This window comes from Esox lucius, chromosome 15 (assembly GCF_011004845.1).
Source record: "Esox lucius isolate fEsoLuc1 chromosome 15, fEsoLuc1.pri, whole genome shotgun sequence".
Taxonomy (NCBI): Eukaryota; Metazoa; Chordata; class Actinopteri; order Esociformes; family Esocidae; genus Esox; species Esox lucius.
In genome coordinates, this window is record NC_047583.1 from 22012619 (window position 1) to 22023600 (window position 10982).

The 10982-nt window shown below is 44.1% G+C and overlaps 1 protein-coding gene across 1 annotated transcript in view; it reads left to right on the plus strand.

Annotated features, from left to right (window-relative positions):
* Window positions 1–4514, plus strand: part of fut8a (fucosyltransferase 8a (alpha (1,6) fucosyltransferase)) — a 77551-nt gene extending 73037 nt beyond the window's left edge. Inside the window, exons 8-10 of the mRNA XM_010897259.5 lie at window positions 1728–1904; window positions 2590–2740; window positions 2904–4514. Coding sequence (XP_010895561.2) covers window positions 1728–1904; window positions 2590–2740; window positions 2904–3233 — 658 coding nt within the window. The 3' untranslated portion in view covers window positions 3234–4514. The remainder of the gene's footprint in view (window positions 1–1727; window positions 1905–2589; window positions 2741–2903) is intronic.
* Window positions 4515–10982: the final 6468 nt, after the last annotated feature.

Here is a 10982-nt window from a genome sequence, read left to right on the forward strand (position 1 = left end):
CTGAGCCGTGGGACGCTTGTAATTTGACGTGAGCGTGGAGGAGGTTTCCCAAAATGTTCCAGCGGCAGCTATCTGTCTCAGCCATAAGCTCCGGGGCATTCTCTGCCCAGAACTTTGTGTTCCCTTCATCATCCTTTAGATTAAGGCCTAGCCTAAGTCAGGAAACGTAGAGTGCTTCTTCTTAGATTAGCATAATTGGCAACTAAATGCTAGTCTAGATAATAAAAAAAAGTAGATAGGCTGTTTGTTCAATTCTGTTTTAAACCAAACATTTAATAGAGCGAGATGAAGAGGCAGGGTTATTTTTCCGCTGGTAATTGAGATAATGTTTTGGAGCAGGAAAAGGACATTGAGCGCTCAAATCGGTGTGCAAGAGCCGTTCTGTGAGCGGTGAATGGGATTTTTGATCAGTTCTGTCTATATGCTCTCCACTGATGGGTAAAAACGTTGTTATTAAGCATTTGCAGGCGAACAATCAAACTGTGAAGAGCAGCCATAAGTGCAGGGTAAAATGTAGAAATGCTTGTCACTAGATTTAAGTTCCACCCAATGAATGTGTTCTCTTGAGCTCATTAGTAGGCAATCACTGCCTAAAATTGTAGACAAGCTACACTACTGGCCAAATCATGACTGCTTAATCACAAATGAAAATGTATTTATTGATTAGAGTTAGGAAATATAGTTTCAAACCATTAGCTGCGATTTCAGAGTAATCGGTGTGGGATGTCTGTTTTGTAACTGAATTAAACAACATGAAATACACAGAACATATTAATTACACAGCATCAGCCTAATAAACCCTTGGTCTACCTGGTGCTGCAGGATCATTCAACGGACAGAAACTGCAAAAGTCTTCCCGGACGCAGCACCTTTACCTCAACGTTGTGTGGGCATTTTGTTTAGATATCAGTCACTAGTGAAATGCAAGACAATACACTTCCATTGTAATTAATCACTGTTTTATTCGCAAGATGAAGTGTTAAATGGTTTGTGTGCAAGAGTAAAATTCAGTTTTAGGGAGTCCATGCTTTTCAGGAAAATGTGATGATACAATTTGAAGGATTTCTGCCCACCCATATTTCTGCAGGCACCCCCACCAACGCATTTCAGGGTAAGCTTCTAGTGGGTGGACTGTCAAACATGGTAATTTACAAGCCTGCCCATCCAAAAATCATTCCTAGTTGCATCTTTAGGGCATGTGCAGACCAACGTTTGGGGCTACAGTTATCCTAGAGGGGTCACGTTGCCAGACCTCCAGGACATTACTACCACAAAGATCATCAAGGACCTCAGGCATCAGAGCCATGTTCTCCCTTCTACCATCTCGCAGAGAGAGACAGATCACAAGGAGAGACTTAAAAGAAGCTCCAAGCCCCAGGCTGTCAGAGTGCAACTTAAAGTTCTCATTCAAACTCTCACACTCAAAGACAAATCCACACTCCAGCTCATCTGCACACACCTTCCATATGCACTATTTTACATCCGGTTGATTTGATTTTTGCATTTCTGAATTTGTCCATATTTATCTTACTTTCTTCAGTCGCTCCACTAGAGTCCCATCCTTCAAATTACTGTGTTGTTCAGGAGCCGAGACACAAGCTTTACGCCTGCAGTACCTTCTGTAATGTGTGTGACTCAAAACGTTGAAACGCGAAACTTTTAAAATCCCCGGGGGACCCCCGCCCGGACACCCCTCACTGACACGTGTCCTATCTGTTGTCCTTTAGCGTCCATGTGCGGCGGACAGACAAGGTGGGGACCGAGGCAGCCTTCCATCCAATAGAGGAGTACATGGTGCACGTTGAGGACCACTTTGAACACCTGGCCAGACGCATGGTGGTGGACAAGAAGAGGGTCTACCTGGCCACTGATGACCCCTCACTACTGCAGGAGGCCAAGGCTAAGTACGAAGGCCTGACGGCGTGTGTGTGTGTTTGTGTGTGTCTGTGTGTGTGTGTGGGGGTACGACTAGGCGCATGTGAGTCTGCACATATGTGGTGTGGTATTATGGATCTGTTTGTGTGTGACCAGCGTTGTGTGTATTTGTTGCGTGCTAACAGATTTGTAGGTATGATAATGTAACAATTATAGTAGAATGAAGGACATGTGAATCAGTATGAACCTTAAAAGTCAGTGGTGCTTTATTATTTTTTGACACAAACCAGGTTGTGTCAGTCGCAACCCAATGTTCGCATCACAATTCTTTGTGTGGCTTAAGATGCCATTTGAAATAGTCTAAATGTAGCAATTGTATTAGACAAGAAAACTACGTTCCTAATCTCATTGTTAATAATTCCATATAATTCCAAAGTAATTCTCATATTCTTAATGAAGACCGTTGGAAAGCTCAATTGTTCGAGTAAGCGGCCCTTAATGCATTTAGGATTATTTCTTCAGGTAATTACATTATGTAAATGTATGTTCATTATTATTTCTACACACTGTCTACCTGTATTGGTTTCTGAATTTAGACTGGAGAATGTTCTTTATTTAACATTTTGAATGTATTATTCTTTACACCTGTGACCCAGCAGTTGACAACCACTGCTATAGGCAATATATTTCTGAAAGTCTGTGTGTGTGTTTCAGGTACCCAGACTATGAGTTCATTAGCGATAACTCCATCTCGTGGTCGGCGGGGCTCCACAACCGCTACACAGAGAACTCTTTGAGAGGTGTCATCCTGGATATTCACTTCCTGTCCCAGACCAACTTCCTGGTTTGCACCTTTTCCTCCCAGGTGACCTTCCTCTCTCTCTTTCTGTCAAAAAACTGTTTTTGTCAGCCTTCATCTACTATCACTACTATTTATGTGGTCCTGCAATTAATGGTAATGTTGAACAGACTGTATTACAGACCTAACCGTGTGTATCTCACTCGTTGGGTTGTCATTATCGACCCAGGTTTGTCGTGTGGCCTACGAGATCATGCAGACCCTCCACCCTGACGCCTCATCCCACTTCCATTCCCTGGACGACATCTACTACTTCGGGGGACAGAACGCCCACAACCAGTTAGCCGTGTACGCCCACCAGCCACGGAGCGTCGACGACATTCCCCTGGAGCCCGGCGACCTGATCGGGGTGGCTGGAAACCACTGGGACGGCAACTCCAAGGGCATCAACCGCAAGACTGGTCGCACCGGCCTCTATCCGTCCTACAAGGTGAAGGAGAAGATTGAGACGGTGAAGTATCCCACGTACCCCGAGGCAGACAAGATGCTGAATCAGTAGGGACACGGAGATCAAGACTGCTGCACAGACAGACAGACACTGTCCACTTACGAGAGGAGACTTAGACGGACACCCACGGCCAGAGAGAGAGGACGATGGGGGAAAGCACTTTGAAGCGTGGGTATTGGTCTGCCGAGTGTGTGGGGATGACTGCTTGAGCTTGCATGTGTGAATGCTACATGCGTGTGTATGTACACGCGTGTGCGTATGTGTGACGGCGTGTATGTGTCAAGGAGGTTTCTACAGGGTATCTGATGTACTCTTCTCTATACCCTTCGGCACTGGGGACCTCCAGGGACTCCATACAACAGGGTGGTAAATAAAGGACTACAAGGAACGGAGGAACGGAAACAGACGAGGACTAAATGAAGGCTAGATCTCCGGTGGATTTATGAAGGGATCGCCCAATCACAGCTCTTTATTTAAAAGATTACTGAAGTTTAAATTTAAATAATTACCGAAATGACTGAGAACCCTCAGAATGATGACTGGAAGAAAATGAAAAAAAGAACCACAAAAAGAACTTATTGTGAACTACAAGAACCAACAAACAAACACTTGACTTTCTCCCCTCCTGTGCGGTTCTCTCCTATTCTTGTGGACATTGACTGCATCGAACTCTCCTTGTTGTAGCCAAATGTTTTTCTTCCCTCTTTCTTCCCTGCCTCCCCTCCCTCTGGTCTTTTCACTCCTTTCTTCACTCACTTCATTTAAATTCACGCCAGCTGATGCATCTTTTCTTTTTCCACTCGCTATTCATTTTTCACTGCCATATCGTGCTTTTGGATGGGTAATATTTACATTTTCACGTTGTCGTTGGTTTGTGTGAGAGTGTGTGTGAGCATTTTTGCGTGTGTTTGTGTGGGTGCGTGTGGTTGTGGTTGTGAGTCCAAATATTGGTGCCTACAAAGTAAAATAGCTACTGTACTGTTTTGGTCAGAGCCATGAAAACCCTGGCATTGCCATGCAGAATACTGTACACTCCAGTCCAGACTCATTAACGGTGTCTTACTCATTCTCATGTCCTTTTTTTTTTTACATTTTATTTTAATGTTATTTGAATTTTAAAAGAAAAAGAACAATGAAAACGTGAAAACAACACATTTTTAAAAGATTCCAAACAACTATTAACAAATGCTGATGATAAAATGTATGAAGGTGATAAAGATTATGAAGAATATTATTGTCATAACAGAGTTTTGTCCACCATAAGATGTTCATATTTTATGTTTCTGGGCATTGTCTTTGATAAAAGCAGATCAAATAAAATGGTCGACTTGATTTGTTTGTGTTTCATCTGTCCTCACAGTCCACTCACATGCTTTGTTGTTCAGACTTGAACACACTTAACAGTACACATTGATAATCCTTGATGAACACTATAACCCACTCCTTGTGTATACTATAATTACAAAGTGATTTTTTTTCAGTGTCATTACCTCCTGCTATTTGAGCTGCGCTGTGAAATTGCAGGTTACAGCTAAAATGACAAATGTTTGTTCGACTGAATGTAGTTTGTGTATCCAGTCAAGAAAAAATCTTGGTAATTGTTGCTATTTTCTGTCAACTAAAGGCAAATTACTTCTTCAGTGAAAGAACCCAAATGATTCATTCAAGGAAGAGTTCTGTGTGTGTGTGTGTGTGTGTGTGGCCTACATAAGATAAAAGCAAAGAGGCTAGCGTGGTACTCCCTGTCAGCTGTCATGAACAGCCTTGCTGTGCGCAGAAGAAGGGGCAATTTGTATCCTTGAGTGTCGACGCCGACAACGACCTTTGTAATATTTGAATCGTGCTTCAATATACAGTACTGATCAAAAGTCTTAAGCACCTGAATGTCAAACTTAAAGCATTTATTTGGGTGGTAAGTGTTTATTGTAAAAAATATGTATGAATACACTGCTCAAAAAGAATACGGGAACATATGTTCATCACAGTTTAACACCAAGTCAATTTCACTTCAAGTAAATCAATCTGTCCAGTTAGGAAGCATAAGTGATGGTGAATCAATGTCACCTGTTTTGATGCAAATGAAAGTGACAACAGGTGCACTGGAGAGGCAACAGCAAGACAACCCCCCAAAAAGGGAAAAGGTTTTGAAGGTGGAGGCCACAGACAATTGCTCTCTCCTTATCCTTCCTGAGTGATTATTCTCTAGTTCCACTACTGGTAGCATGAGGCAGTACCTGCAGCCTAAAGTCCAGCTCCTCCATATGTGCTGTCGCAAGAAGGTTTTTTGTCTCTCCCAGTACAGTCTCAAGAGCATGGAGGACATACCAGGAGATGGGCGTTACACAAAGACAGCTGGACAGGGCCTTAGAAGGGCATCAATCCAGCAGCAGGACCAGTATCTTCCCCATTGTGTGAGGAAGAACAGGGGGAGTGCTGCCAGAGCCCTTCAAAATGACCTTCAGCAGGCTACTGGTGTGCATGTTTCTGACCAAACTGTCAGAAACAGACTCCTTGAGGGTGGCATGTAAGCCTGACGTCCTCTAGTGAGACCTGTGCTCACAGCCCAGCACCGTGCAGCTCACTGGGCCTTCGCCAGAGAACACCAGAATTGGCAGGTCCGCCATTGGCGCCCCGCTCTCTTCACAGATGTGAGCAGGTTCACACTGAGCACATGTGACGCACGTTAAAGAATCTGGAGACGCAGCGGTGAATGTTATGCTGCCTGCAACATCATCCAACATGATCAGTTTGGCAGTGGGTCAGTGATGGTCTAGGGAGGCATATCCTTGGAGGGTTGCACAGACCTCCACGTGCTAGCCAATGGTACCCTGACTGCTGTTAGGTATCGGGATGAAATCCTCAGACCCATCATCAGACCTTATGCTGGTGCAGTGGGCCCTGGGTTCCTCCTGGTGCAGGACAATGCCTGGCCTCATGTGGCCAGAGTGTGTTGGCAGTTCCTGGATGATGAAGGCATTGATGCCACTGACTGACCCTCACGTTCCCCAGACCTGAATCCAATTGAGAACCTCTGGGAAGTTATGTATCAGGGCATCCGACGTCGCCAAGTAGCACCATACACTGTCCAGGAGCTCACTGATGCCCTGATCCAGGTCTGGGAGGAGATCCCCCAGGACACCATCCGTCATATCATCAGGAGCATGCCCTGATTCTCAGTGTGAGTTTGAATCCAGCCCTCCATCGTGATTTTCCTTTCCATTGACTGTGGTAACATTTTGTTCTCAACGAATTACACAGTGCCCTGTAAATATTTCTATCTCTTTAATATATTTTGTTCATGGAGACCCGGTATGTGATTTGTGGATTTTAACAAGGCGTTTCTGGCCTTGTGGGTGTACACGTATCTCTCTGTTCCCTTGGCTGTTTACCCAACAGGAAAATCTTCTCATCTTTCTTTTCTGAGAAAAGCATATTTTCCTACCCAGGCAGGGGCCAGGCAAAGGCCACTTTAATTAAAAGACAGAGAGGGTATGAGCGTCTTGTCCTAAATTCTCCTTTAAACTGTCTCTTCACTCAATTATTCGCTAATTAGCCACCACTGGGTTGTTCCCTCTGACAGATAGAAGGCAGACAAATTCTGGCAGCTTGATTCACTAATCCTCTTCTTGACAATGGAAATGGCATTGCTCTTTGTCTGTCAGTGATAGTCTGTGTGATGTTTCCGAGGACCATGACACTGACATCGATGAGATGTTTGGCCGAAGTACTGCCATGCTCTGGTCTCAGCCCAAAATCGCGCCCTTTTCAGTACGTAGGTCATAAGATATGAACCAAGCCTGAAAGTGGGAACTAACAGTAGGGCACTTTAAAGGGAATAGGTCACCATTTGGGATACAACAGTGTGCACAGACATACCAATCTCACGGCGCAGATAGAAAGAACTGCAGTGGGAGTGCAGCGTGACTTCTGCGTTCCGTCTGAAGGACCTGAAGGCTGTCATTACGTGAAGCGGATGCAGTATATCCATTTATATAACAATATGACTCCAAGGGCTGTTGTAGTGGCAACATGAAACCTGTCGTTGACATCACTCGCCTGTCACTATCATCATTCGTGCCGCGTTCAAGAAAATGGCAACTCTGACCCCTGAGATTGTTGACCTCATGCCCTGATCCCCCTTCTCGCCCTTCTCCCCAGACCTCTCCCTACCATCGTCACCCCTGTCCCCCCCCCCCCCGTCCCCCCCCCGCCCCCAAATGGGCCAGTAGCTTCCCTAGCAGGATCAGATCCCGGCATCAGGAGAGGGATTCCAGCATGGCTGTTGACTTATACACCCAGCTCTCTATGTCTCTACGCATCCCTCAACCTCCCAGCCCCATACTTTCTCTGCTCCTTACCTGCTGTGTGTGTGTGTGTGTGTGTGTGTGTGTGTGTGTGTGTGTGTGTGTGTGTGTGGATGTGTGTGTCTGTGTGTGTCTGTGTGTGTGTGGATGTGTGTGTCTGTGTGTGTGTGTGTGGATGTGTGTGTGTGTGCATGTGTGTCATCCCGTATGCGCACGTTTGAATGTCGTTTCAGAACGCTGTGCAGGTCACTCTATGTCAAGCCGGTCTTTAACGAGCACCCCGCCATCAGAACCAACTTGTTCCCACTATTTCCTGCACTTACAGGCGGCCTGGAAGGTCACCTTCAAAGCGGCCAGGTCTTAATTAAAGAGTGGGGAGACTGACACACCACTCTTTAATACAGCCTGCTGGAATTTCAGTTTTATGGAAGATGGTGAACTGTGAAGAAAACCAGAGGAAGTGAATGTCAGGATACTGTCATTTCATTTGCGTCTCACAGATCCGGACACACTGTAATGGGACGTCCACCGAACTCCTGCGGGGTTGGCTGACAGAAGTTCTTAATGAGGTTGAATATATTGAAATGGCTTGTTACTGAGGATTCAACTGTATGGCTTGGATTCAATTAATCTCTCAAGAATAGCTTAGTATTTCTGTAGATAATTTCTGGATGTGTAGTTTTTTATCCTGCTGTTGTGTAGGCACCTTGTGACCGAGCAGACCGACAACAAGATAAAGTAATTGTCCAGAACTCGAAGTTTGCATAAAAGAACACAATCTCACTAGGTCATGTCTACATGATGGACAATGTGACTTCTTACAATAGAACCCTATTGGCTGTGAAACAACACACCTGACACAGACACAAAAAGTAGGTCGGGCAAACAGAGCCCTGATGGCTACTATGTTAAGCATCTCCATGCTTACAAAACAGTCCATGTTGCCACTATTAGGATGTACTCAGAGGCTAATGCTGAACAGCCAAAAAGCATTATTGTGATTTGTGTTAAAGGGGAGGGCATACGGTCAAGACCTGCTTGGGTCTGGGCTTCTTCATAAACAATACACCGCTCATAAATTTGTATAGTCTTATACAACCACGTATAAGGTGTAGCCTATACAACTACATGGAATATATACTAACACACATTAGTGTGTTGAAACGCTTCTAGATGGATTCTCATTGTGACATTTCTAAATGACTCGCAGTGGCCCCAAGCTTTTAAAATGGCAAATTCTCCATCTTGTCTCATCTCTGGGTTTGACCGTCTGACAGCGAGATTACAAAGTAGCTTTCAAATGACAAATTACATCGTCAGACGACTAAATAGGGAAGCGCTGAACCAGATCAGATGGGAGATGGGATCTGTCACTTTAAAAGGCTTTGTGAGGGGCTTTGCCGCCATTTAAAAAACATTCATTGGGGAGGTTGGAGGAGTGTGGATCATCTAAGAAGCTAAGCGCTATTGTGTTACAGTCCACTTTAGTCATCTTCACTTCTAGCCCTGGTCGCTGTGGAAACCGCTACAGTGCTTCACTTGGCTTCTTGTCAGGTTAACCAGTTCAGCTGAGTTATTTCTGAACACATAACATAACTCCCATCCCATCTTCTCTTTTCATTTCACCTCATGATGAGCTCATTTACCTGTAGGCCAATGGTCTCTCTCTCTTTGTGTGTGTGTCTGTCTGGCTGTCTGGTACAAACAAGCAGGTACAGGTGAATGGGGAATGTTCTGTTTACGTTTATTTTTATTTTTCATGAATGATTGTTCTTTTTACATCTCATTGAACTCGAATTTCAATTGTTTTCTGGGATAAAGAAAAAAAACACACATTTATTTTGGGTAGAAGTACTGTTCTGTCACCTAGTGTTCAATTAAACCCAGTTGAAGAGAAGGCTTACAGAAGAAAGAACATGGGAAGTTGATGAGACGATAGAAAAGGTTTACTGAGGTGACCGGAAGGAGTCAAGGCCATATTCTCTCCTTGTCCACTGTTCTGTAATTAAAGAGTCACTGTGTGACATTTGAATAAATATGTGATGAGTATAGACTCTGTTTCTGGCTGCCTGCTAATTGAAACTCCATACTCCTGTTGCAGACAGAAAGAGAAAAGGAGGTGGGGAGAAGGAGAGGAAGATGAAGACAGGCAGAGGGAGATGGAGGAGGGGTGTAGGGGAGTAAGATGAAGGCAGCCATAGGAAGAAGGAGAGAGATGGGGAGTCGGGGAGGAAGATGAAGACAGACAGACATAGGTTGAGTACAGATAGGTTGTATTCAGCTACAGAGAAGTTCTCAATTCTCTGGATGAACAGAGAAGTTGAAAAAGCTCAATAAGTAGTTTAAAATGTTAGAGGAAAAAAAGAAATTGCAAAGACATCATGAAAGCCAACTGAAGCCAACTGGCAATGAGACTTAATGGAATGCTGTAAATTGAGAGCCAAGGACACTCTCCCTCCTGTCCATACTGACTCTGACAGCCCATCCACCGTTTCTCAACTTCTGCATTCCTTTAGAATTTTGTTGTCGGACATCTTTACACATCCAATATGACAGATCATCCTGGATAAAACATCTATTCATTGCTAACACAGAAAGACTATATTTTGTCAGCCTGTCTTCAGATGTATCTTTCCAATATGACCTTTCAAACTAGACGGTTCCTGGCCTACCTGACCTCACCTGACCCCAGTCCAGACAGAGACTAACTGTACATGATTCCCATAAAGAGAGATCGGGTTAGAGGGGGGGAGAGAGAGAAAGCAAGACAGAGGAAGAGATAGGAAGGGAGTGGTGAGAGACAGATGGAAAGAGGACTTTTGTAGATTGTTTATGTGAACCTCTCTGACCTGACATTCTCCCTGTTCATCTCATCAAGCCGTCGGTTCATGCTGAGTTTGACAGCCATCCAACTACATTAGCAGATGTTGTCTACTCTGTATGCTGTGATCTTGTCTCGCTGTCTGCGCGTGTGTGTGTGTGTGTGTGTGTGTGTAGATATACAGTATCTCACCAAAGTGAGTACAACCCTCACATTTATGCAAATATTTGATTATATCTTTTCATGTGACAACACAGAAGAAATGACACTTTGCTACAATTTGAAGTATGGATATATCGGTACCGGAGTTCTATCACGCTTTCACCGTTTCCCTGAAAAGGTTCAGTGTACCACACTTGGGTCAGTTTTCAGTTGAAACTGCAATCAACTGTGTTTGGATTGACTAAATATTCTAACATTATTTACATTTTCTAACAAATATCAAACATTTTCTTTATATTTCAACCTGGTTGCTGCAGACATGCACAACAGTTGCCATCATTCTGTTTTAAATGTGTTTTTAACAGTTTTGAGAACAGTGTTTAAGAAAACGTGCTGTGAATATATTGTTTTGGGGGTGGTGGAGTATGAATGAGAAAGGAGTTCATGGATTTTGGGGGATGTGTTCATTGAATGCATTTTGTGTAAAGGCAATGAGAAACGATTCACACTTTG